Below are 27872 nucleotides of genomic sequence, written 5' to 3' on the forward strand. Positions count from 1 at the left end.
TCAGCATCTATTTGTGTTTTTCAGTATACGCCCATGTCATTTGATACCTATATGTACAATTATCTTTCTTCTGACAAAGTTAAAACCAATGGAGGAGAGCTTATTTAAGCCTAAGAATTTCAGGAAACATTTGTTTTTGGAAAAGATTCATGTGTTGGTTTTCATTGATCAATCCTGAAGCTGTCATAAAATTATCTTGAATCTCTCCTGGATTTGGCTCAGGAGTGATGTTTGTTAGATACTCTATGATAATCAAACGAGCCTCTACCTATTACTTCCGAGTTAAACATGCGAAACACGAGCTCTGACTTGTGTCTCCCATGTATACAAATTGGGAAACCATTGGCTACTTAGAACCAATAAATGCCTTGAGTCTACGGTCTGACTTGGCAAGTTTCTATAATATTTTTCAAACCTCGGCAAAACTTAATGCCTCCATAAGTAGAGATCACGAATGTCAACAGCGATGGATATTTAAATATTTTATCTCTTTACCTCCGAACCAAACAGTGAAGCCGAACTAAAATTACGTAGAGATAGTTTCAATGTCAGTTTCAATTATATTTTTAATGGTTTCTCAATTTGAAGTTGAATCTGAGACCAAACTCTAAATCAAAATCAAAACCGAACGTATTTTAATACCCTCGATATCCTTTATATTTTATTTAAATTCAAAATATTATATTATAATTTGGTTAGATTATAGATTATATTATAAAGATTATGGATGATATCTTCAATTTATTTATTTATATATGAAAAATTTCAAATGAATAAAAAACTTAGCATTTTTTGATTTTGATTTGTTTGGATTATTTGTTTTTATTTAAAATTTGTTTGGCTCCGGTTTCGGTTTCAGGGGCGGTTATGAATTTTGGATCCGTTCCCCACTCAAACTAACCGCACAGAATCCATCCGATTGATATTCTTAATGGGGATCCTTTCTGATTTATGGTTGAACGGTGATCCATCTAGTTTTTTTTTATTATATTACAAAATTATTAGTGGTTGAGTGGGGACCGTATCGTGCACGAGGATCAAAACAAATATATATGGCTACATTGTAGAGGAGGAGGAGAGGGAGTGATAAAAACTAGGCCGAGCTTTATGATTACGTGGGCTGGTTCCAGCCCAATCCATATGCATCCCTGGCACTTGGGAGCCCATTCCACATGAACTCCGGTCCACCAGAAATCCACCTTATATTCCCCACTAGGACTAGGTGAGAGAGGCAGAGGCTTTATGATTAAATTACTTTAAAAGAGAGAGAGAGAGAGAGAGAGAGAGAGAGGAAGGGGAAGAAAAGACGCCTCTCTCGCTAGGGCGAAAGAAGAGGGAGGGGGGAGAGATAGAGAGATAGAGAGAGAGAGCTATTGCACATTTCTTTTTTCTCCTCCGTCGTATCTGACTGTCGTCTCGGTCCTCATCTTGCGGAAACCCTCGTCCGATGGTGGAATCCGGAAACGGCCTCTCTGTGATTCCATTGTGGAGCGGCCCCGACCGTTGATCTCCCCGCGATCTCCGTCGGATCGTTTATGCCGGTGGGTTCCTGTGCCGATCTTGCTGGAATTCTGGTGGGAGGATGAACGGGAATGGAGAGGAGGAGGCCGGGCGGTCCGCGGCGTCCCCGCCGCTGACCTTGGAATGGAAATTCTCGCAGGTCTTCGGTGAACGGACGGCCGGAGAGGAGGTCCAAGAAGGTACGGTGTTTATGCTTTCAATCCATTCAAGATCTGCTCAATTTAGAACGCCTTGTGGTTCTTGATGGTCGGGACTGGAGCTTAGGGTTCTCTGGAAAAAAATTTCAACTATTTTGGTTGGAATCCCTTAGTTCTGGTACTGCGGTCGTTGGTTGTTTTCTAATCGGTTGTTCTTTTTTTTTCTTCTGAATTTGATGTTACATTTTTTGATAAATATTGACGATATCCTTTTTGGGGTTTATTAGAGAAGGAAGAAATCTTGATTAAATTGATGTGGACTAATGCATTACTGCACTTCTATAGAAAAAGATTGAAACTTGGCTGGAATCGATAGTATGAAAAATGTTGCTATGCGAGTTGACATTGGCTGATGTTTGTTTCCACTGTAATCATCTAGCGATCATCTGTTTCACCACTGAAAGAGTTAGTTTTTACCCTTTTTTCTTTTTTCTTTTTGTGCATGGTTTTGGCATGCGATCATCCCATCAAAATATATAAGTAAACCTGTTAGTATATAAGTCAACCTGTTTCCTTTAATGACAGCTTTAGCTTACTTCTTGGCTGGCGATAAAGAGAGTCCAAAACTTCTCACATGAAAAGAGGTCGGAGGAATCGGAGCTACTGAGATGGGCTTAAGACATTGGTTTGTTAATAAATCGACAGATTCTATCATGGGTTCGAATTCCCATCATTATTTCTAGATACCCATTAAGGCCATCATGGAGCTTGCTGTAAAAAGATATCTTGATTGACCCATATCTGTCATTAACTTTATATGCTTTTAATTCCAATCAACTTTCAGGCCAAGGATTCTGCATTTCTGTTAATTATGCTTTCTTCTCCCTAGTCAAATCATCAACTCTGGCTTAGATTGAACCCAGTCTGTGGATATTAGCATTCATAATGTTCATCAATTCTCTTTTTTGAATATTGTTCACATGTGCAACTAAAATTTATGCCTTTTGCTTGATTTCTGGTGAGCATGAAACAGTTTGATGTCAAGCCAGTTGTATTTTATACTTCTTAAACCAGTTTACTTTACTCAGTTATAATGATACCCAATGCTGTAATTTTAATGGGTTAGCTGGAGCAGATTAGTATTCAGACCAGAGTTCAAAAAAATCACATCCTTCTCTACTCTCGCATCTTAGGTGTTTATTTTCCAGCATCTCATTGAAGTAAAATGCTGTGGCAACTCATTATGTGTTTATATGCTTGAAGTGTTTATACCTCCATCTTGTAACCAACACCATCTTGTCAGTGGAGAAGCTCCGTGTAATTTCTAAACACATCATATGCCTCTTGTAATATTTCAAAATAGTATGATTAAATTTCAAACAGCACAATTGGAATTTATATTTCTTGTTTTTAATAAGCTACTAAATTTGCTTTCTTCAATATATTGTGGACTGCTAGCATCTCAGTTCTGCTTTTGGAAACATATCTGGTAAAATGTGTTCTTAGTAAGAATGGGATATACTGTTGCATGGTTGTTTTAATGATAGTTATTGGGATATGGGTTCATAATGTTACTCTTGACTTATTCTTTGTTGAACTAGTCTCTCCAAAGTCTCATGGCATGTTTATAAGTTTGCTTGAACTCATAAGTTTACCTTTCTTTTTAAAATTTGATATCCTTGTGTTTTTCTCCCCCTTCCATAGATTTGGCAATTTTGTAGGCTTCATGATCTTGTCCACTGTACCAAGTGCAATTGAAGATATTTGTTGTTGATATGATTGAACTTTCAATACATCATATCATAATCTTGCGAGCTATTTCTTCAAGAATTATGGAATTTGATGGGTACTCGAGAATGTGCATTAGCGTTGTTATTGTCTTTTTTTCCCTAGTTAGGGCTTGTTTGGATGAATTTTATTTTGCTTTTTATTTGATTAAAGATGAACATGGTTCTCTATATCACTTGCATTCTTCCCTTTTCATCTAGGCCTATGCATAATCTATTAGAAGCCTCAAGAGACGCTTCCATTCTCATGACCTTCTTCTTCTTCTTTATTTTTTTTATAAAAAACCAAGAATGTAGGTCTTGCTTCTCTTTTTTTTTCAACTATCTGTCAAGGTTCATTATATGCCCCTCTTCTGTCCAAAGGTACCCTGCCAGGACTTCGGCAGAGCCTCTGAACGTATATGTCAGATGGAAAGGTGGTGCTATGACTTTTTATGGACAGTCATAATTCGAACCAGGCTATTTGGTTGGTTGTGCTTAATTTTGTTTAAAACTACTCCACTTGTGAAATATATAGTGCATGCTAACTTTTTTCCCTGAATTATTATTTTGATGATCACATCTCTCTAGTTAGTTGGAACTTGTCCATTTTGTTGCTAGTCCACTTGATATCTCAGTTAATGATGTTTCTTTGTACATTTCACAGTATCTATAAGTTGTAAATTATGGCTTCTGGCAGGTTTGCGTTCTTGCTTTCTTGTTCACTTTCTCGATGACCCCTATTCTTTTTTGGCAGTTGATATTATATCAGCAATAGAATTTGATAAATCTGGAGACCATCTTGCTACTGGAGATCGAGGAGGGCGTGTGGTTCTATTTGAAAGGACAGATGTTAGGGATGTATGTCAAACACCATACTTTCTTCTACAATTGTTGTGGTTGTGCTTTTCCTTCAAAGTTTCACAGTATGCTGTTATGCAATTTGTAGCATGGATCTCGAAGGGATCTTGATCGGCAAGATTATCCAATTAGCAGGCATCCTGAGTTTCGCTACCAAACAGAGTTTCAAAGCCATGAACCTGAGGTAGTTTCTTCTGGATACTTACTGGTGAAAATGTCATTCTGTCTATGTTGATCAATTCTCTTATGTGGACTTGTTCTATCTTTGTGCTTCAGTTTGACTATCTTAAAAGCTTGGAAATAGAGGAGAAGATCAACAAGATTAGGTGGTGCCAAACGGTCAATGGTGCTCTTTTTCTTCTTTCTACTAATGACAAGACAATCAAATTCTGGAAGGTAGGCTTGATATTCTTTCTGCAAGCATGGACCATGCCAATCTTTTTGGCATTCAACTTATTAGGGACAGTGGCCTGCAAAAAAACAGATAGTCAAAACATACTACGGTGTCTCTTTACAATAAAATCTGATCGTTGACTGTTATTTTCCCATGTCAATCCTTCTGCTGGTATCTTCGTATTGCTCTCACTGAATTTTGTAGATGCACTCCTTTACTTCTTGTTTATATGAAAACAATATAATTTACCAACAACTATATTTCCTTGTGTCCTTTCATTTCCATGTCAAGCCTTTAAATTTAATTTTGTCGGTTGTTCCTATAGGCAAGGCGTATTACTCTTTCTCATTGATTACATGTTGTTGGTGGGATTTTAGCTGTAACTCCCTGCATTTCTCTCTCTCTCTCTCTCTCTCTCTCTCTCTCTCTAATAATAACAACTGTAAATAACATGGTCATTGCATCTTCTTTGGAGGATGTGCTATTTTCTTGAATTTGGTCAGATACAGGTCCGGTGATGGTTCATGCATCTGTAAATGGATTTTAAGAATATTGCCTCAAACTTTATTGTTAGCAAGGGTTTAAAGTCCCGGTTGGTACTGGTCCAATATCCTCTATTACTTTTCAGGTTTTTTTGTTTTTGTAAATGTTCGTCATTTGGCAGTAGTGCAGTAGTTGATTTACAAGTAGCTATACTTTCCATTATCTTTGGATATCTGAATTTCCTTATATGTGGCACAGATTTATCTTCTTGTATGGTTATTTTGATAAGAAAGCATAAGTATTTTAATGAAAAAATAATTGATGAGCAAATAATATCAAATCTAACTGCAGAATGAAAGCTAAATGCCACATATTGTAGTTGTATAATACTGGTTGGTCATATTGTAAATGAAAGATGTTTGCTTCATCATGCCTTTAGGTCTCTTCTTTAATAGATTATCAATTTCATTGGAAGTCACATGACATCCTATGACTTATTTAAAATTATAAAAATTGCTATGCTTATATAGACCAAAATACATTTGATTTAAGAAGCACATTATTTTATAGAAGTTGCTTTGAAATGCTTTTTCCGGTTATCCTATCATCATTGCTATTTAGTGATCATATATTTTTGGATTTTTTTATATAAATTCCGTCACTCATATTTGACCTTTTGCTTCTGGTACCAGGCTATGCTGGCAATTTTCTAAGTGAACTGATAATTTTGTTGCTTATATTTGAATCCTTATAGGTCCAGGAAAAGAAGGTGAAAAGAATTTCTGAGATGCATATGGATGCCTCACAACCTTTAGGAAATGGTAGCATTGCTAGCTCAAGTTCAGATAGTTCCAGTGTGTTTCTTCCAAATGGTGGATGTTCTGAAAGGCCCTTCAACTATCTGAGTGGTGACTTCTCATTCCCTCCTGGAGGTTTTCCATCGCTACATTTGCCTGTGGTAATTGTACATATCCCTGCCTACTTGTGTGTGTACACACATGAAGTATAACCCACCCATGAGTACACAAAAGATACATGATAATATACATGTTCATCTTATGCACCTGGATCCATTCCTACTTTGGTTCCCACTGTTATTCCTTCTCTTTTTAATATAAATGACCAACATTTGGTTTTATCTGTACAGGTGACGAGCCAAGAAACAAACCTTGTTGCTAGATGTCGAAGGGTATATGCTCATGCTCATGATTATCACATCAACTCTATTTCAAATAACAGGTGTGTTCGTATCAATTCCCATTAATGTATCACAGTTCTTCACATTGTTCAACTTGTTTTATGTTTGGTATGTTTTCTGTTCACCCTATTTTGCCACTTTGTTCTCTCTTTGCTGGGATCAGTTGAATCCTTTCCTTACACTTATGATTCCCTTTTCTGTGTCCTGGATAATTTTTTTGGTGCAGACTTTGGTAGTTATATGTCTACTTAGGAACTACCAGCATCACATTGTTCTGCCACTTGATCTGCATTCGCTATTACAAGAATTTGTTTTTTTTTTTGACCATGGCACAGCACTATGTATGTGGAGTAAAATACTGCATTGCAAAACTAGGGATTGCCTTAATAACACTAAAGGGTGGCAGGGGAGGAATAAACATGTGAGTAACTGTGGTATGCAACAAAGAGTGGCAGAAAAGGTATAACAGAATAAGAAAATCCACCATCAAGTTGGTGTGATCATGCTTAACTTGCCCCAGATTATTCAATTGTATATGCCCAAGGTCTTTATTGAACATATTGGTCTCTTGATGGTGTAATATGAGTACATAACCCACTCGATGATCTAATTCAAGGAAATAGCTGACAGACTGTTTACTCTCACCTTATATCGATTGATTTGACAAACTTCTGTTGTATTTTAGATGTCCTCATGAACATATGGTTGCTAGACAATGCTTATTTTTGCATGTTTTTTACCTCTTGATTGGTGAGCACCTCTTATCCAGTTACCCGTCAGTCCAATTCTTTCATGAAGTTCCATGACTAGATGAATTCTTAATCTTTAAGAGCCCTTGTTTTATATTCAATTTTACACCTGATCTAACTACAGGAAGCTGCTTCATGCTTTTGCTAGCAAAAATAGAACAGTAGAAGTTGATAGTTTTCAAATTGCGAGCGTCTCGAATCAAAATAACTGAAGTACAATTTTAAGATGATCATGTGGGTTATGATACAAGTCAACTTGCATATCATATATGAATGCGTATATGGTGATTGTAGACTCATTTTCTCGTCCGTAGTTTCTTGGTAATCCTTATCTGACTGGCAGTTGGGTTATAGTTATAACTTGATGATTTTCTATTCTACTATAAAACTCAAACTCCAGAATTTCATGCATGTGGCTCAGTGATTCATTCCATATCTCTTTCTGCTATAATGGCTCCTGAATGAGATAAGATACACCCCACTTAGTTCAGTTGTGCGCTGGGGATTAGAAACAAGGGAAGTGCACCTCTCAAAATTAAGAGTACAATTATCAGGTTAGATAAAAATAAAAATCTTTTAATTGTATGGGAGGATCACAATTCACAACCATATGTATCACTTTCCACCATTGTATTGGATGATCACCTCTGTACATAATTTTCATGTGCATTTCACATTCCCGCTCTAATTTATCTTAAATTTGCATGGTTTATTATTTGATGGTTCTTTGCGGTGCTTCTATTATTTATTTCGTATATTTGGTTGTCATGAGGTACTTTTCGGTATGCCGAGTTCAATCAGTAACTCTTTGAGTTATATGGAGGACAGGAGCACAGTTTTTCTGTCTTATGTTTATATATTAGCTGTTCTGGTCCACTGCTTGTTATTTTGTTGTCTTTGTTCTGTTAATCAACCAACCACTGATGTTCTTTTTATCTTTTCCCTTTTTACCAGTGATGGTGAGACATTTATATCAGCAGATGATCTGCGCATAAATCTTTGGAATTTGGAAATTAGCAACCAGAGTTTTAACATTGTTGATGTGAAGCCTGCAAATATGGAGGACCTAACTGGTATAGCATCTTTCTATGATAAGGGTCTAAAATAAGTGATAATTAGTTTACCACTCGAACATTTTTTTGAAGCTTAGAAATTTTCTTACTAAAAAGCACAAAGTTGAGCAATATGGTGCTCTCACATGTATCTCTTAGTTGAGTGTATGGGACCAATGAAGCCCATCTAGTTTTTGAATCTCAAAGGAACTATTGATTGAGTGAGTTATTTCTTTACAGCAGAAACTAGAATGATGTTCTGTATACTGTTGGTTGACTATGTCAGATGTTTATGAAGTGAGTTGCAGCAAATTGGTTTAGTCTCTCTATATGAAGGCAGCTTTTCCAGCTGGTATTTATCAACCTGAAATTTTTGCCTTAAATAGCATTACTTCTAGGTTAAAGCAAGGTCTTCCAAACAGAAAGTGCCTTTTTTCAAGCAAGCTGGCCTTAAGCAAACTTGCATCCACACAATTGCTCGGGTTATGAGATTTAATGCAGCTTACCAATTAATGCCTATATGTAGTGAAAGTTATATCAGTTAAGATACAATAGAAACACTGTAATTGAGAGGAAAATCCATGCCCAGGAGTTAGTTGCTCTACTTGAATTTTGCATGGGTGCAAAATTCAACCTCTTCCTGCAAATTCTCCACAGAACCAGAATTTCAGTGGTCATCTACTTTTTGTTAAATGTGGATCTATTGAACATGCCTTTACATGTGATTCATCTTTCCCCCTGCCTCAGTGCCTGTCTGAGGTGAATATTAAGCACTCCTAATTGAGTGGACGTAGTAGAACACCATGCGTATGGGCTTCCTTTTTCTGCTTTCCAAATGTTGTAACCCATTTCTTGAAATCATGGCTTGAAAATCAGTCATATATCTAGTGTTTCGAGCTTTATTTTAGTTCCAAAAACAATTTTTTTTTAAAAAAAAAGGAATACCTATCAAGCAGAAATGCTCTGTGCTAGTATGATGAACATTGGAAACCCTTTCATACATCAAAATTGTCCTTACAGGTTATAATATTTGTATTTATGTTTCTTCAGTATATATGTTTAACATTCAGAATATGTTTTCATTCTGAAGGAAAACTTAGACTAACTTTGAAGCAAGGATCGCTGAACCGGTACTGGGTGCCGTACTGGTCGGCACTCGGTACGGTTCGGTACCGGTTTGGACCGAACTGAACCAGTTGGGCGTGCCGGTTTACGCATCGGCATACCCTAATTTTTTTTTGGGAGTTTTCTCTCTTTTCGAACTTTTTCTATAAATTTAAGTCTAATTTGATGTTTTTCGATGTTTCTATGATCCTGATTTAAGCTAGATGATGCATCTTATTGCTTTAAAAAAAAATAAATCATAAAATGAACAACATAAAATATTTTCAAATCAAGATATAATCAATTACATACTTTTGAAGTTCAACAAACATACATAATGATATCTAAAATCGGATCGAGTGGTGATATCTCTCGTAGATATCCGGATTATCAGCATAATCAGGAGCCATAATTGTCACAGCGGGCTGTGGTAGCCTGTTGTGGCAACCCCCACAGGGGGCCGAATCCGAGTCGAATCAGACGGAATCGTCCGATTCCAGCTAGCTCCGGCCTCTAGGTGGCTAGAACCGTTTTCTAATGGCGAACCGACCCGGTTCAGTTCGGGCTGAACCGGCCGGTTCGGCTCGGTTCAACAGTCCCTGCTTTGAAGATATGCTTTATTCAAGCAGAAATAGTGGACTGCTGTTTTACACATTGTAATTTTTCTCGTAAGACATGAAGTTATGAACTTTATTTTGCTTCATCATCCAACATTTCTGTCCAGACAAGGTTTTTTCTTAAATTGGAAGCATGGTGTCTGCTAGAAAAATGAGGATAATCTGATTAATTCCCACTTATTCACTTTGTGTAATTCATTCAGAAGGCAAAAATTGATTACTTGAGATAAATAGAGATGGTGATATCAAGTGTTTTGAGTATTGCCTTTTGAAACTAACTGTCATGGATGTCCTCAAATATTGTTTGGTGTTTGATGCCAGATTATTCATGTTTACTATGTTTCTTGTATTTGGAATATATTTTCTTCATATTTTGTAGCATCATTACCCTAATTCTTCTTGTACAACTCTAAACAGTTATTCTGCTTGTTATTAATATATTTGCATGACATGGAAATTCCTTTTCTTTTCTTTATGAAAAAAGGAAATTCCTTTTCTTGTTGTTAGATTCTTGTCCTTAATTATGTGATGTTTAAGTAGCAGTTTGTATGGATGGTTGGCTTTTGCATTCTCTATGTTATCTTTTGCTTTTAAGTGATTATAAATGTTCTAGATTGTAACATTAGTTACATTTTCAGAGGTGATAACATCTGCTGAGTTCCATCCATCACACTGTAACATGCTAGCATACAGTAGCTCAAGGGGTTCCATCCGGCTTATTGATTTGCGTCAGTCAGCATTATGTGACAACCATTCTATGTTGTAAGTAATATTCTTATACTTAGTTCTTCATGTTACTAGATGATCTTATACTCCACGTCTTTAATAATAACTTTCTTTCCACACTAGTATTTTATTCAAAATTTTTGATTTGCATATATTTTGTTGCATTAGCTAGTGACATATCCTTCCACACAGGTTTGAGGAACATGCAGAACCTGGTCCAAGGAACTCATTTACCGAGATTGTTGCCTCAATTTCGGATATAAAATTTGCAAAGCATGGAAGGCACATCCTTAGTCGTGATTATATGACCCTTAAGGTTAATCATTCTTATCTTTCTACAAGTTTTTTGTTTCTTGCATTCCTCTGCCTGTTTTTGATAAAAATGCAATTCTGAGGATTCCAGCTACACAAACAAAAGTTTTGAGTAAACATGTAATCATCAACCTATCCGTCATCTATTGTTTGCTAGGTGTCACCAAAAATTGTAAACCCCCTCCCCATACCCCCATGAAGATTGATTGAAACTTTGATATACATGATAAGATGCATCCAGCAGAAGGGTATGATGTAGGTGGAAATTAAAACCAGAGATTTCTTCTAGAGATTAACTGGTGCTGGAAGGGGACTTCTATATCATTATATCAAATTTTGTCGTAGAAGGATGCTTAGTTGCTCTCATACCCAAATTGATGCAGTTAGGGCTCTGGATTTATCTACTAGATCACAAAAGGCTTGGTATTTTAAGAATCTCTGGGTTTTCGAAGCTTAGGACAGACAATAGTGTTGCCGTGGTGTTCTAGCGGTCTTGTTTTTTGAGTAAAACTGGTCTACAATGTTGGTTTCAATTACCATCCTTTTATTATAGTTGAAGGATTTCGTGGTGTTGTTGTCACTGCCAGTTTTCTAGAGTTATCACCTAAGAAAGTTGGTGTTGTGGCTCTGTCATGGAGTCCTGTCCAGGTGAAAGTCAAGAACTCTCTAAGATTTCATTAAATTCTGAATAAGAATAATTGCTTTCATTAAATTGTGAATAAGAATAATTGCTTTTATACTTGCACATGTAAAGATTTCGAAACCCAACCTGAATAAAAGATATGGAATTATAGCTCTGACAGCCTAATTTATTCTTAAACTAACTCGAAATATGACTCCTCTTCTTTGACACACTGAAGGACATAATTTACTTGTTAAAATTCACACTAGTCTGATTGAACTTTGAATAGTCTTGAGACAATCGAAGAGTTCTCATGATGTATCCACCATAGGATTTGGTTTTTGAAGTTCCATTATTGCTATATAGCAGCGATGGTTTGTTACTGTTATGGCCTATTAATAATGTTAAATAGGATGCTATCAAGACAATATATTTTGGAAACATTATGAACTAATGTCTTACAATATCCATTATAATGGCATGCAATGGCATATGATTATTAAATGTGGTTGAGGATTTTTATAATTATATATACCTGTGATCAATATAAAAAGTGTTGCAAAATTCTTGAGACAGTGATAGTATCATGTAAAGGCCATCCTAATGGCTATAACCAAATCATTGTTTATAGCACTTTGTTGCTAGTCTGCACACACTTGCAACATGAAGAATACTACTTTGACTCTCTGGAATCGGTGCAGTTCTTACGTAATTTGACATTATATCAATATGTCTGGTGTAGTTCTTATGAACATGGTGAGGCTCTGATATGTTTAGCATGAAACAAAGGAATCTTTTAGATACAGGGATATCCTTTCTTCATATACTTTCAGGGGAATAATGAAGTCTGTTTGTCATGTTTCTTGCATTGCTTTTTCCTTGCTTCTCATGTGTTTTGCTTGTGGTTATCAGCTATGGGATATACGCATGGATTCAGGTCCTGTCGCAACTTTCCAGGTCCATGAATATTTAAGGCCAAGGGTGAATTTTCTCCCATTTAGATATTTTGATTTAAAAAAAAACTTAATGCCACATTTCTTCGTTGATAACATGCTCTGGGCAGCGCCTGGTTAATATAGTTCTAATCTGTTGCAGCTGTGTGATTTATACGAGAATGACTCAATTTTTGACAAATTTGAGTGCTGTTTGAGTGGAGATGGACTGCGGGTAGCAACTGGTTCTTATAGGTATGCTTTCCAACTTTTCTACTGTTGACCTTATTATTGATGACAACAAAACTTTAGTTTGCATGTTTTAACCTCTGACAATGTTACATCTGTTTCTTCAACTCCAGTAATCTATTTCGTATATTTGGCTGTGTTCCTGGAAGTACTGAAGCAACAACTCTGGAAGCTAGCAGAAATCCAATGAGGTATGGTTAGGCTGGTGATGATAATTTTCAACTAATTTATCACCTCAAGGAAGTAGAAAAGATAATGCTAATGAAGGTTCCAATGTATTGAATTTTTAGTTGCCTTGCTGAACAGGACTCATGTCTTATGTATTGGTTGATGTTTATTACATAACACTGAGATTTTGGCAATATGGTGGCAGTAAAATAAATAATTAAAAATACATTGAGAAATGGAAGTACTTTACTTTCAGCCAGTGTGAATTAAGTAACGAGGGTTTGTTCCAGTTCATTATGCATGCCAGTATATTATGCAAGAATTACAGGCAAGGACAGTTGACAAGAGGATATGGAGCAGAATGTACAATTTACAACCTTAAATTTCTGGCATTGCTCTATTGTGAAAGCCTCACTTAAATCAGGGGGGAGAGGCTGTACATTAGGAACATTTAAATTCGGATGGGCATAACCATTCCAGTATTATGGTGTTTGACTTTATGTCATATGATTCATAGAGAGCTGGTATGAATGTTGTGTTAAAGGGATGCTATTGGTGCAGCATGCATTATGCCATTTACGGACATTTCAGTGAAGTTTTTCAGTCAAATAAGTGTTCTATTCTGATACCTTATTGTAGTACCAGAATGAGAAACAAGTTTGGGAAAAGATATTAGAAAGAAAATTGTTTAATTATTTCTGTAGAATTTTGAAAAATTATTTACTGCTTGTTTTTTTAAAAATGCATTGGTGGCTTGGTAACTAATCCTGTGTTCTGGCAATATTTGAAACTCATGCACTAGTGGTAATGTACCGATAACCTTGTTGTATATTGTGCAGTATACTAATCAATTCTATATTTGAGATAACATTTTTTCATCAAAAAATTTTGTTGTCTCGAGGGGTTTCAATAATCATAGGATCCAATTTGTCTGATCTTCTCTTCATTGGTTGCTGTCAATTTCATGTAGGCGACAAGTTCAAAACCCTGCAAGGCCTGCAAGATCTCTGGGCAGTTTGACACGTGTTGTCAGAAGAGGTTAGGACTTGGACGCAACTATAGCAGCTAAATTTTCTATTTCCAAGCCTAGTACTTTGCTTTGTGAAGTCTTAGAAAGCATTTCACTGTTCTGCTATATTTATTACTCATTAGTGCATGGATCTGCCACAGGAGAAACCCCAGGAGTTGATGCCAATGGAAACGCGCACGATTTCACAACCAAGTTGCTTCATTTAGCGTGGCACCCAACTGAAAATTCAATTGCCTGTGCTGCTGCAAATAGCTTGTATATGTATTATGCATGAAGATGGCCTGAGAATGGGATGATCTTGTTTGCCATTTTTTTCAAAAAAAAAAATTGGTTGGCTTCTCGTGAAGGCATTTGAGCTTTCACATGCAACCAGCAAGAAGGTGCGGGAGGGTGTGCCATTGCCATTGATTGACACGTGTTTCATACCCGGGCCAGAAGAGGCTGTCCGGATCCATGAAGAAGCTTTGTTCTGATTCTTTTAGGGAAAAGATCGACATCTGTAATCACCGTTGCTTTCTAGTTCCCATGATGTGATTGTCTTTCTCCTACAACTAATACAAAAAGGTAGTTTTGAGGGCCTATATCTTGAGTTTCCCAGTGGGGATGTTGTTTTGCTAATCATGCCATGCAAGGGCGTGGGCGCTAGCATTCTTGTCCAGTATATAGGCTTGTGAATTATCATTATTACTCTTTATTCCTTCAGTGCTAACCATATTTCTTATTTACTGAAACACAAGCCTCTTCTGGATCTTTGGATTATAACCTCTTTGCAGTTAGCTTATGCTTCAAATATTTGACATTTGATCGTCATGGGTGTTTAATTCATTGAAATGTCGAAATAAGTGGGCGAGCATTGCACTTTTCTGTGCTCTTGTATTTTATGTCAGGTACTGTAACAGTCACCATGCTCGATTTTTTCTATTTATGATTCTGTTTCACCATGATATTGGGTTTTTTGTTCATGGTCACGAATGCGAAGTATTGCTGCTTCGTCACCATTTCTTGTGATTCAACATCATGTTGTGGTCAGCTGTTGTACTCCTATCGTCTCTGGTGCAACCAAATTTTCTCAAACAATGTCGCTGGACTGGCCTAGATCCTTTCTGGTGAACTGGTTTGGTCGCATGTAGACAAGAACGTGGGTTCCAATGTACTTCGCAGCTATGCCATCATATGGTGGGGGCTTCAGATGGTGCCATAGATCTTCTCAACAATGTTTGTTTTGCTCTTATGTACTGCTAGGGAACCGTGGCATTAATTTAAATATGGATATGTTTGTTGCTTCATTTTACGAATGTATGTATGTATGTATGTGTGTATATATATATATATATATATATATATATATATATATATATATATATATATATATATATATATATATATATATATATATATATAATGGGTTTGTTTGATTTCATGAGTTCCAAAGTTGAAGATAACATCACCAGTTAGTCGATACTTCTTTGGGTTGGCAGGAGGCCGGAAAGAGAGCTACAGAGGGAATATTAGATAGCACGGAACAGGAGGTCAACTTAGTCTGCATCAGATATTTCTTCTGAATTATCAAATATTTTATTTTCAAATTTTTATGGATGTCATAAATTTAATTTTTACCCCAAAAAAAATAAAAAATGCCAGCAGGCACGTCGGTTCGCTATTCATCATACATTTCTAGCACACCAATTTTTTTTCAAGTGTTTCCCTTTCCTTTTTGTTTTGAATGGTTTTAGTAAAAAATATTATAAAACTTTTATAGAGCATTGCTTCCATGGTCATTTCAACAAACGGATTAAAGTTTTGCAAATGGGGTGATGTTATATGTTCTCGTTCGGACACCAACATACCACAGCCATGTACAGCTAAGTGGCACCGCGACATGTGTCGTAGTTCTATTCTGCGTGCTGCTTGTTTGCCAATGCTACTATTTCAGCTGTAAATCCCTGTTCCCTAATATTATTGCATGAAGCATGCCATGCGTTTTGGTAGCACCATGAAACTTTATATTTCTTTACTTCTTTTTGATATGGCCAATTTGCATATCTTATGAACACGCTTGTTCAAAAGAATGGTGTCGGATCCTTCAGAACTTGAGTAGGAGTAATATCTGAGAGCTTGAATATGTATAGGCCAAAAGCAAGTACCATATGAAACTCCATTTAAAACATGTCCCTACAGCAAGCCACTCGTTACCAAGTTAGACTTTCTTGAAGGGACGATAATTAATTAAATAACTAATTGCGAGAAGTTCTGATTAGGTTATGCTATACTTGGAAGAAAAAATTAATCTGTTTCGACATTTCAGCACGGTTATTTCCAGTTAGCGTGATGTGAACCTGCACCGGGTCAAGATCCTCTCTTCCTCATCATCTAGTTGTTTAAGAATTAAGGGTATCAACACAGCACCCGTTACACAAGGACAATGAGCCCTGCAACAGTCGATCAAGAAACCGAATTTCCATCAAGAGAGAGAAAGTTATGGGACGAAGAGTCCAAGAAAACAAGAAATAAAAGTGAAACAAGAAACGAAACCCCATGCAAGCATGTGAAACCCTCCGGCATTCGATCGGAACCATAGCCAGGCGAAGAAACTGGTAAAGAGGAATAATAAACAGAACAAAGAAAGAATGGAGGAATGACACGGGCGAAGGGATGGAGCGCCGGCATTAGATTGAAACCCTAGATTGATGAACCAGTCGTCGAGCACCAAGATCCATCATCTCCCACTATGAGGCCGCCTTCTCCGTCTCCCGTCTCCTCTCCCTCTCTGTCCGAAGAAACGTCACGAGGTCCTCTTAGAATGACAGCTGTTGTATGGGATCTTCTATAAAGCAGGCGTACGGTTTAAACTACGTCGGTGTTATAGGTCGTCAGTTAAGCCAAACATAATATAATCACGTCCGTCCATTGCGTCGTTATATGACGCTATACACAAACCGACGCACACGGACAGAATTTCCAAAATGAATAAAGCTTTGTTTGCGCCATGAAACTTTGCGTATACCGCCCCCTGCCTGGGAACATCCAAGCTATAATAGGCTAACGGGGCAGGAAATTGGGTAGCCTCTTATGTGGCTAACTACTCTAGGAACACCCTGTTGTTAGGGGAGAGGAATTTATCCAGTGCACTCTGAAACTCGTTATCTTTTGACTTTTTTTGGATGTATTTGTACCCAACATATATAATACATCCGTTTCAGCAAAAAATAATAATAATAATAATTGATGGTTGGCGCGGGAAATGATTCTCTAAAAGACGGTGGAGTGGACACAGGCTGCTGGTTAGTCCGAAGTTAGGCCTCTGAAGCTGAACCACTTGAAAGAATGCTTGTGATGGAAAACCGGGCCGGGATGGCCGGATCAGACCCAGTTTGACCAAATATTAATACTATACCGTTAGGCCCAATCCCGGGCTGACCCAGCCTTCAGGCCTACCTTGTAGGCCCAAGCCAGGTCCTTATTCGGCCTTCAGGCATCGGGCCATTCCTCATACTTTATGGTTACTTTTAAATTTTCTATACAATAACAAAAATATTTAATTCTATGATTTGTCATGAAGCTCCCGTATCAACAACAGTTATCAATTAAATTTATAAAAATATCAAATATAAATAAATAATGCAAGAGCCCGCTCAAAAGGCTTTGGACGCAAGTAGACCGGCTGCCCAGCTTGTGAACATGTCTACCCATCACTCATTTTCACCTCCTCTCCTCCAAATCTCCATGATAAACATTGAGGCATTTTTATTAAGGGTAACCCAAGAATTTAGATTTACTCAGACCGAATACATCTCAAAGAGTCAAACAAAAGAAAGTCTATGTTGGCTTCATAGTGCGGACACCAATACCAGGTCACCTGTCACTCGGGTCTACGGTCACCGCAGGAGGATGGTTCAACCAGCTTGATTTATTTTGAATTAATTTTATATTATTTTATTTTATTTTATGTTGATTGGGCTTGTTTCTATATTATCATTTTAGGGCTTTTATGAAATTGTTTTCTTTGTAGGAGCCTTTTTGTTATTTTGTGGTCCTATATATATAAGTTCATGCACTTGATTAAGGTTATTGAATGATTAAATGAAATAGCCTTCTTTTCTCTTCTTCTTCTTCTCCCTCCTTTTCTTTTTTTTCTTTCTCCCTTCCTCTCCTCCCTGCAATCGTCCTGCTATCACTTCATGACAACATGAGTAACCTGAAAGGACAATCAATGTTTACTTGAGAATATCGAGAAGCCGAAGAGAAGGATTCAAAGTTTGAGAGGGAGGCCTTGCAAATCCACAGCTGATGTGTCTCCCTAAAGACAGACATGTTGAGCGTGAATAACTAAGAAATATCATTTGATTAAAAATAAATTAAAAAAAAATCTAAATTTAGGGTTTGGGGTTTCCTAGATAGGAGATGTTTCGTGTCTTGAACTAAATTATGTAACTATCTTGGTTCTTATTCTAGTACCTGGGATACACGCTGAATTTAAGATTCTGATACTTTTAAATCTTGTGCTCTAGCATATAAAAGAGTTTTCATATATCCTTTAAAAAAAAACACATCTACTATAATTTTTGACAATACAAATTATCACCTTAAATTATGACCACGTGCCAACCCTAACTTTTAAAGTGAAAGGCTGCAAAAAAGATTGGATGGGCCCATTTTTCGATGTGAAAATGACCCCAAAATAACCCAATTCAACTGCATAAAAATTTAAAGAAATAACCAGTCATAAACATTGATGGCAAAATATGATTATATCATGGTTTGTCATTGATTAATGAAGTATGGGTGTTGGTGTTTCGATTTGATGAGTATGTTAAAGATGCCCTTCATAAGTGTTCTTTTAACTTTTGTGATATGATGTTTGCTATCGTAGCTAATCGTTCTTGGTTAATTTTTTTATTCAGCATCGTACAGGTCTGACAACCAACAACTTGTTGGTCCCTCTACAGTGAATAATGTCCAGGGAGACCACGCATTGATCGGAACGCAATATGAGTGCGTACGTACATTTGGAGGCAATTTTGTTTACTCCTGCACTACTACCGCTTTGCAGGTATGGAGAAAGGCTAGCTTGTCTGTCCATCTCCAGAAAACCACATAAAGCCACATCAAGGTATGTAGACAGGTTAGATTGTCTATCAAAAAACGCGGCCTTAGCTACGGTCATCAGCTGGATCCAAAAGAATCCAAGGGGCAATGGTTGCATCCACCATTTGCTCCGAAATATCTAGACAATGATGAGGAATGGAGGAGGTTTCCAAGCATGTCTTCCGTGAAGCTAATGAGGCCGCGGACTAGATAGCTGCTTATGTAGCCATTCACTCGGATAGTATCCTGTGAGCTGGAGATGGAGAGCTGCCTCTGGCACTCCGAAGTATTTTGTTTTCTGATTTTATTGTATGCATCCATACTCATATGGTATGATCCACCCACCTAAGAAAAAGAAAAAGAAAAAGAAAGCCACAAGGCACGTACAACAACAGATGCAGTTGACATGGCCTCTCAGGGCCCAAGCATCTGAGAGGGAGGCCCAATGGCCGGATTTATTCCCCAAGGGCAACATGCCGATAGGTTTATGTTACCATGCCCAGCAGACATTTTATGGCTCCACTCGCCAATCAATAAAGCTTTTTAAGTGTAATTGTACATAGACCCAACTTGAACATAAAACCAAACAAAAGCTGCTCAGGATTAAGGAACATATTTATGAACAGTTACTATATGCATTACAGGCTTCTAACACAGAAAAAATGCCCTCATTATCCGAAGGCAATCAATCACATAGGATGGATATGAGAAGTTGCAATCACAAATCCAAGTATGTATCTTTGAAGGATTCTTTCCACATACCCCATTTCCATCTGATCTTTGGGAAATTGCTGGTACACTTGGAACTAATACATTCTCTGGTGGCAGATTCAGCATCCGCATGAATAAGAATTGCCACCTCACAGCAAGGGCTACAATGATTCAGGATGAAGAACAGAAGAGCAGTATCACATTCCAGGAGTGGCAGCCGTACTGTCAATTTCTTCAAGCTCCCCAATTCGCATGAAATGCGAAGGTCCCCAAGGCCACAAGTTTTTTGGAGTTCATACCAAACCCCGGGGCCCAAATTTAGTTCATCCATATTAGGGAAGGCACTCATCAGATCAATAAAGCTGATATTATTTGATGACTCATCAGCTTTGGTGCATCTGGGTGCCTCAAGCTCTAGCTTCTTAACAGTTTTGCTGCTCAAAAGCACTTCTGCCAGGCTGCGTATATCCAAAGATTCTATACTAAGTGACCTGAGGTTAAGAAACCTTTCCACTTTGATGAGACCACTAGGCCTTTTTAATATAAGACTGAAATTAGTTAGCGATGGTGCGCACAGATGAAGAACCTTTGGTTCAACACATTTCAACTGAAGCTCAACCAAGTTAGGTGCTTGGATGGTTAAAGAGAGTGGGAAGTTCGAAACTGTCCAACAACAGATCCTTAACTTTGAGAGACAAATCTTGGGCTCCTTAAGACCGCCAACCCCAATCAAATTAAGAACTTCAAGGGAAGGAAAGCACTTGTTCACTTTCTCAAGGTCCTCATCATCTAGTCTTATAAATTCCATTGTCAGAGTGGTTAGTTTCTGCATTGGCTTGAGCCCCTCAACTGATAGCCAAGCATTTCTCACTTCCAAATTAACAAGGTTGTAACCTGCAATTACAAATCTCTAGATCAAGATATAGTAATGTTGGGGAAAAAATCTAAATTACAATGCTGCCGTGTTGGAGCATCTCTTTTATGATATATCCAGAGCTCTAGTAGTAGTTATAATGGTTCCAAAAAAAAAGAAAAATTTGCTATTTCTCCTCTCAAAAATATATTATAGCAAAAAATAAGGAAAATCTAATTTTCTGAATAGAAAAATGAATACTCAATGCAACATATAGAATAAATTTAAATAAAAATATGCAGGAGCAGGTTGTTGCATTGCCTAGAAGTAAAATTCTTTTGTAAGATTGTTGCATGGCGCGAACCCTAGTCTACCACAAATCAAAATGCAGAAATGGCACCTCAAAAGTACCTATTCAGCAAGTAGGTGCCAAAGCAGCATTATACTGTTTCATAAGATCTTTCCTTTGGAAAATATCATGTTAATTCAAGCATATCAACCATTTCTGTTGATTTGTGAATAAAATGTTGATTTGTTACTCATGGTTATGGTGGCGTTATGGGATCTCCATGTCCTCCTCTTGTATAATACCAGCTTTGCTCTCAAATTTTTATTAATAAATTTGCAGGTTCTTTCATCCCACAATTCTTGAACATAAATAAACCATTATTTTTAATCCATGGCTATCCAAGGGTTCGGTACAATTTGTCTCTAGGCAAGGTTTGGAGGTTCTTAATCGCCAATTTGGGGACCCAACAAGCAACAGTTGCTGCATCCTTATCTATCAACAAAGCAGATAATGAAAATAAACCATTACTAATTGGATTAGGGTAACGCCACTATAGTTAAAACTCATCTGTTACAGTCGGAAGTTGATTGAACAAGTAATATCATCAATTTCAAACTATGTTTTGGCTGAAACGGACACTGTCAGTGCAACATGGATACGAGACTAGGGGAGTATTACAAGTACATGCATGAATCGGGTTAAATATATCATTAATCATGAATATCCATATTCTTATATGATTAGCAGTCGGAAATATGAGTTCTGCAACTAATTTCTGTATCTCATCCAAGGACGTAAGGGGCAAAAGTGATTCTTTCATAAACATCAAATACAATTGCTGCTCAGAATATCATCATCTTGATCATCATAAGACATCATTACCACTAGTTAAAACACTGAAACAAGTTTTAGACTTTTGGTGAAAAATATTTGCTAGATCCATCAAGAGCCCCAAATAATGCCTTTTTTGTTTTACCTACCATATACAACTATTGAATGAGTCTACTTCTAGAAAAATCACATCCATCAGAAAGCCAGTGATGCTACTTACAAAAATCCACATGTTGGCAAAGATGATGCCATATCAACAAAAACATTCGTCATGCACAAATGTCAGCCCCAAATCACGCATATTTCCAGCAAATCGTAGTTTCCAACACAAGACATATTTACAGAATCCACCTATAAGGTCAACTCATGATGTGATCAGATGTTGATTACATTGCAGGTTAAGAATTGAACTTAAGAATTTTGTTACAAGCACAAACTTTCTAGGACCATGATTGGAAATTCAAGAGTCCATATTAGTTAACACTATACACAATTTTGGGTAACTCAATGAGCAATGTCTCTGGTACATATTAGAAGCATCCAATGGGACCATGCACCAATTTATGATGGCCTAGAAACGCTATGTTAGAATTATGTTTACCCACTAATTTAGTGTAATTGTTAAATTGGCATAGTCAGAACAACAATTTAGATCATGTTTATGTATCACGTCAATCAAATGAAAATTCCTTCATGAATATCAAAGGTCCCCAAAGGGCATATCACTTTTTTGTGCCATGCATATATATCCTTTTTCTTAAAAAAACAAAAAAGAATTGTCCTTCAAGAAGTCTTCCTTAAAACACAAGCCCATCACAATTAATTCTTTCATATTGTTTTTCTGGTAGACCTGTATTATATTTTATTGAGCAATGATGAACTGATTATCAAATCAATGCACCTGATATACGCACATTAAAATTTCAATTATGGGAAACCACCAAGTATCCAAACTTGACTTGAACACTTTATATATAGAGAACCAAAACTTCCAGGCTTACACCAAATGACTAATCTCTGGTCCATTGACACTTCTAACAAGGATGTCGGTGAGCCTTATAATCAGACGACATGCCAAGATAAAAAATATATAAAATATTCTTCCCTTCAACCAACATTTAGTTTACCTATGCAACATAAGACTCTCTTTTAGAAAAACTACAGAAGGGATTGATGTATACTTGTATAGGCGTACAAAGGGTGAAATAAAGTTTAGCATGAGAACTTTTCCCTTAGACCTTGGTGTCCCAGCTATCCTGCAGATACCTCAGCACATGCTTAGAGTGTTCAGAAGACCAAGCTAAGATGATTGACAGTTTTTATCCACCCAAGAAAGGACATGCATATCCAAAAGGAGAAACCTTTCCATTGCAATGAATAAAGGAACTTTATCTGAATGCAAGATAAGAAATTTACTGCATTTAGGTCACAACTCACAATATTTAACTTAAATTATTGGTTCTGTCCTCAATCCAGCTTTTTTGACTCAGTTGAGAAGGATATCATCACCTTTAGAAGCTCTTATCTTTACCATAGGAATTAGCACAGAAGCATTTTGTCTTGTGAAATTCCCATTACTCAACTGCTAAGCTTGCATTCTTAATCTGGTGTTAAAACATTACACTATATTATCAAGGTTAGAACCACCACTATTTCTAATGCAAGGAAACCCGCAGGAGTTGATCATTCAAAACGAACATCTTTTCAAAACTCTACATGTCACCCTTTTTCCACCAAAAACCTATCAGAACACATCAACTATCCATTAGTCATCTATTATGCGGCAATGTAGTACGTGTTTATGTTTAACCAGGAAAAATGTAACAATCAACAGAAATGTCGAAACTTAAGCTTAAATCCAATTTGTAGTATCACGTAAGCTTGACATCCCTGTTGCTAGACCCAAGCCCAGATGAGAAAAGTAGAAGGTTGACATCAAGTTGCTAGCAACTCATAAAATATATGTCAAAAACTATGAAACAGATCCAAATTTAATACGCATGTTAAATATTAGAGCATCCATTGTACCATGCAATACGCCACAACTTGACCCAATTGTTACGAGAAGTGGACTAGGGTTTGCTGGGTCTTTATCCAAAGTCCGCAATGTATCGTATTGGTTTAGTACAATACATCCTTGTACCGAAATAGCTCTCTAACAATTTTTCTTAAATTTTATCTCGGCATGCCTCGATACAGGTTAGTACGCCTCGATACGGGTCGGTACGCACCTCGGTATAGGTCGGTACACCTCGGTACGGGGCTGTACAAAGCTAGTCCCGACTTGAAGTTAAGTTCTATGCTGGTTTTCTCTCCCGTACCGTACCGTCTGGTATGAGGCGGTACGGCAGACCATGTCTTTATCCGTAAAAAAACCATGTTGCAACGCAAACCGAATGTAATAACAAATGAGCAAGGGTTGTCAAGGTATTACCTATAACCAATGTGCTATAATATAAGCAGTTTCTAATAACAAATGAGCAAAGATTATTCAAGATTAGGGGGTCTTCTAGTTTTAACCTTGTACAGTGGCAGTCAGATAGAGTGATAAGAAGACAAGAAAAATTACATCATGCAAAGATTACCCTACAAAAGAAAAAAAAAGATTTGCCACTTGAAATATCGAAACTTCAAAAGAAAAAAAGCAGAAAACTCATGGATATGATGACATGTAGCAGAATCAATATTGTTTTCTTACAATAAACTAAATGAAGGGACAGTAAATGTTCGAAGTAGGGATAGAAGTAAACTATTGTATCTAGGTAAGGATGATAATTGAGATAGATAGATGAAGAAATGACAGAAAGATTGTACATAGTGATAGACTAATAGCTATTAGATTAATTTTAGATGAGGAGATGAGAACGGAAGAGAAAACCTTAATTAAAATGGATGGAAGTTAGAGAAAGAATATGGAGAAACTTGAAATAACATCAGAAGTGGTCCGGATAGGAATACTTGGGAAACAAAGATTCAACCTCAAATAGTTGGGAAAAGGATAGATGATTATAATTATAAAGCAAGCTCTCTTTTGCATCTAAACTACGATAATCCTAGTCTGTATCAGGAGGATAAAGCCAACATAATAAGTAACAATTTTGCTACAAACTGGGAAAGAAGGCTTGCTTGAGTTCAACATGCATTACACACAAAAAAAAGCTCCCCTTTCTTTTCTTTTTTTCTTTTTCTTCGATTCTTAATATTCGTCGGTTTGAGTCCAATTTGGTTCTTTTATGTTAAACATGTGCCTTTTTTTTCCGCTAAAGCGGGCATTTCATATAATACGGGTACGATTACACCCAATCGAATCAGAAAACATGTGCCTTCCCAGGCTGTTTTCGGTTTTCTAGGCAATTCTAGGTAAAGAGAGCTTAAAATTCTGACGTTCGTTTCTTTTTTCCAAATCTGCCCCTCTTTCTTCTTCCTCTTTGTTTTCTTTAATTAGCCATTTATCTTGATCGATGAAAAAAATCATCGGAAAGCAATTTCTGGAAATAATTAGCCATCGTAAGAAAGTAAGAGATAAGCAAGGTTCAAGAAGGCTCACAGAGATCGGAGATGAGACCCAGCGCCCCGGATCGGCGCCAGCAGGACTGGATCCAGAAATCCGAGATGGAGAGCGACCTCAGCCTTCCGCCCACGAGGGGCAGCCACCGGGACAGGAAACCTACGGCGGTGAGGTGGAGATCGTCGGCGTCGTCGAAGTCGTCCTCCTCCCAGGCGGCGCCGGCGGCGGAGGGCCTCTCGACGCCGATAGAGAGGGAGTCGAGGGCGGCCGAGTGGAGGGAGACTAGGTTGGCGACGAGGGATTTGAAGGGGAGGGTGCGGTCCCGGGTCTCGGGCGCGCGGGATCGGAGGAATCGGTCGCGAGAGCAGAGGACATTAACGGAGGAGACCTGGTAGGAGAGGGACCGGAGGGTCCTGGAGACGAGCCGGCACCTGGCGACGTCGGCGGAATCGCTGAGCCGATTCAATATATCCAGAAGAAGGGGAGGAGGGAGGTCCTCCATGGCTATGTGCGGGGGTGGGCGTGCCCTCGGTGGTCGGTCCCTCGCCAGACGACGTGCTCTGCTACCAAGCGCCGCAGGTACCCAGAGACCTTCCTATATTTAGTAATATATTATTAACATAATCGATAATTATAATATTTTATTATAAATTTTTTTGGTCCTATTTTAGTTTTCTGATAAAACTAAAATAATTTTTTAATTTTTTTTATTAAATATTTCTTTTCCATCTAAAAATACTTTAGAGGAACAGAAATTGCTTTCTAACCTACCGAAAGCTCATATCAGCAAAGATATGATGTTAATGTCTTGCTATAAAGTTAAATGAAAACACCGTAACACAGTCCAATTGTCAATTCCAACGGCAGATAGACTCATGTTATCTATACAAAAAACAAAAATAAATGGAAGGAATACTTAGCATTTCATCCTCATTTTATTTTTATGCCATCAAAATCTCATTAAATATAGATGGGTTACATATTTTTAATAAAAAAAAGTTGTAATATCCAGGCTCACATAATGTAAGTAGAAGTTATCAAAATTCTGTTGCTGAATTTTTACCAAGAAGCCGTGAAAAGAATGTCTACAGTCTTCTGGCGTAACGTGAGTAGCGAAAGCAGAGGGTGTCAATTTCTTGCCCAGCATCTCAACCACTAATTACCCGATAAAAATTCCGAAAGCCCCAAATCTAGCTAAAAAAAAAGGAAAACCAACCTTAAACCAATGGTACAAAGAATGGCATTTTTATAGATTTTTTATCATGTATTCGATAAATTGACCATATCTACCTCATCCAATTTCCAATCGAAACCAATGGGGCCACCTTGTATGCTTCCTTAAAGAAATGCTTATTATCCTTGTCTTCCGGAGCTTGTCCCATCTTACCGAAAGATTGATTGTAGTATGAAACCTAAGAAATTGGCATTTCATCTTATTGGAACATATCTTTCAGTGTAACCATGCGATTCTTTTAAATTTTGGTGGTCTTCTGTCCCATGAGTTACCTTTAGGAGACCTCCTTTTGGATGAATGGCCACTTGGTTTAGGCATATAATAGACAGGATTTTTCGATTGCATCAATTTCCTCAGCTTGAAAAATTCAGCTCTTAATAAATCATCATCAGTAAGATGCATATATCTACATAAAGAGCTAAATCAACATTGATTTCTCGTACTTCAATCTCCTTTTATACATTAGATTCGTTTTCTTTGAAGACAAAAGTGTCTTCTTCAGTTGGTAGATTTGTCTTTTGCTCGCCCTCTTCTTCAACCGGTACAAGATTGGTAGTATGTTGGCTGTCTATTGTTGGTTCCGTTGCATCTAACAGCTCTGTGATTCATTTGGCTTGAATCCTTCATAATGTCTTTTGCTAATGTGGAAGCCTTTTATTCATATAATTCTTCATTTGTTGAGTTGAAGCTGCCTGAAATGTTGGATCAATGATATGTTGATTGTCGGCCACAAAGACCATACTTTTGACATTCTCTTCTTCTACTTCTGGGACACTAGCTATGCTTTTCAAGAGATTTCTTAGCTCTTTTTGCCACTGGGGCGAAAACTTCTATGAGGATCCGTGTGGGCGTGTATTTAATCCTACATCGATTTTTCGTTGGATAGATCTTGAGTACTTATACAGGATCAAAGAACCCAAATAATATCTTCTAGCTAGCTATTTAAGGTGAGGTCCTGGGTTGTTGCAAATGGTATCAGAACGGATCCAGCCCATAACTTATGTAGACTATGAGATATTGCAGCATAGATCCATTGGGGCTGACCACAGGCTAATCGTAGTGTTTGTGATTAGATTTGAATAGATTTAAACCCTTAGCCTGACGAGGACGTTAAGGCTTGAACGGAGGGAGTATGGGAGGATCCGTGCATGTATGTGTTTAGTCCCACATTGGTTATTCACTGGATAGATCTTGGGTACTTATACGGGATCAAGAAATCTAAATAATACTTTCCGGCTAGCCATTTTGGGTGAGGTCCTAGGTTGTTACAACTTCTGTGGCCAAAAACATCTTCCCCATCAACCCTAGCGGGATTTACTTAGTCCTCGGAGCCTCCGACGCACTACAATAAACTTGGACATTAGCGACGCTTTTAAGCGTCGGTAGAAACCATTCCGACGCTTTCCAAAGCGCCGGTAAAGCGTCGCCTATGCTACAGTG

General features: G+C 37.5%; 2 protein-coding genes across 4 annotated transcripts; one reads left to right on the forward strand and one right to left on the reverse strand.

Annotated features, from left to right (window-relative positions):
- Window positions 1-1228: 1228 nt before the first annotated feature.
- Window positions 1229-14652, forward strand: LOC103702009 (serine/threonine protein phosphatase 2A 55 kDa regulatory subunit B beta isoform-like). Of its 3 annotated transcripts, XM_039129294.3 has the most exons (15): window positions 1229-1700; window positions 3809-3911; window positions 4182-4285; window positions 4374-4469; window positions 4562-4681; window positions 5917-6120; window positions 6310-6401; window positions 8064-8182; window positions 10521-10644; window positions 10801-10924; window positions 12455-12523; window positions 12638-12729; window positions 12837-12914; window positions 13862-13929; window positions 14062-14652. In XM_039129294.3, exons 2-15 carry the CDS (start codon window positions 3854-3856, stop codon window positions 14193-14195), a joined length of 1482 nt encoding a protein of 493 aa, XP_038985222.2. In that variant the 5' UTR covers window positions 1229-1700; window positions 3809-3853; the 3' UTR covers window positions 14196-14652. The 3 variants fall into 3 exon arrangements, with proteins under 3 accessions (XP_038985222.2, XP_038985224.2, XP_088578780.1); XM_039129296.3 differs by lacking the exon at window positions 3809-3911; XM_088722654.2 differs by lacking the exon at window positions 3809-3911 and having other exon boundaries at window positions 1231-1700; window positions 12455-12499.
- Window positions 14653-19515: 4863 nt separating this feature from the next.
- On the reverse strand, window positions 19516-25801 carry LOC103702010 (F-box/RNI-like superfamily protein). The gene is made up of 2 exons (XM_008784276.6): window positions 25238-25801; window positions 19516-20611 (listed from the first exon to the last, which is right to left on the reverse strand). Exons 1-2 carry the CDS (start codon window positions 25698-25700, stop codon window positions 19725-19727), a joined length of 1350 nt encoding a protein of 449 aa, XP_008782498.3. The 5' UTR covers window positions 25701-25801; the 3' UTR covers window positions 19516-19724.
- Between the last annotated feature and the right edge of the window lie 2071 nt (window positions 25802-27872).

The sequence above is a fragment of the Phoenix dactylifera genome, chromosome 5, assembly GCF_051530095.1.
Source record: "Phoenix dactylifera cultivar Ajwa chromosome 5, Ajwa_hap1_PhDact_Kaust_v1.1, whole genome shotgun sequence".
Lineage (NCBI taxonomy): Eukaryota > Viridiplantae > Streptophyta > Magnoliopsida > Arecales > Arecaceae > Phoenix > Phoenix dactylifera.

Coding starts and splice junctions, on each gene's coding strand:
- LOC103702009 (XM_039129296.3), top strand. CDS start 1,583: ATGAACGGGAATGGAGAGGAGGAGGCCGGGCGGTCCGCGGCGTCCCCG. Junction 1,701..4,181: donor CGGAGAGGAGGTCCAAGAAG/GTACGGTGTTTA, acceptor CTTTTTTGGCAG/TTGATATTATATCAGCAATA. Junction 10,645..10,800: donor TGTGACAACCATTCTATGTT/GTAAGTAATATT, acceptor CCTTCCACACAG/GTTTGAGGAACATGCAGAAC.
- LOC103702010 (XM_008784276.6), bottom strand. CDS start 25,700: ATGGAGGACCTCCCTCCTCCCCTTCTTCTGGATATATTGAATCGGCTC. Junction 20,612..25,237: donor GGGTCTCATCTCCGATCTCT/GTGAGCCTTCTT, acceptor TTGTAATTGCAG/GTTACAACCTTGTTAATTTG.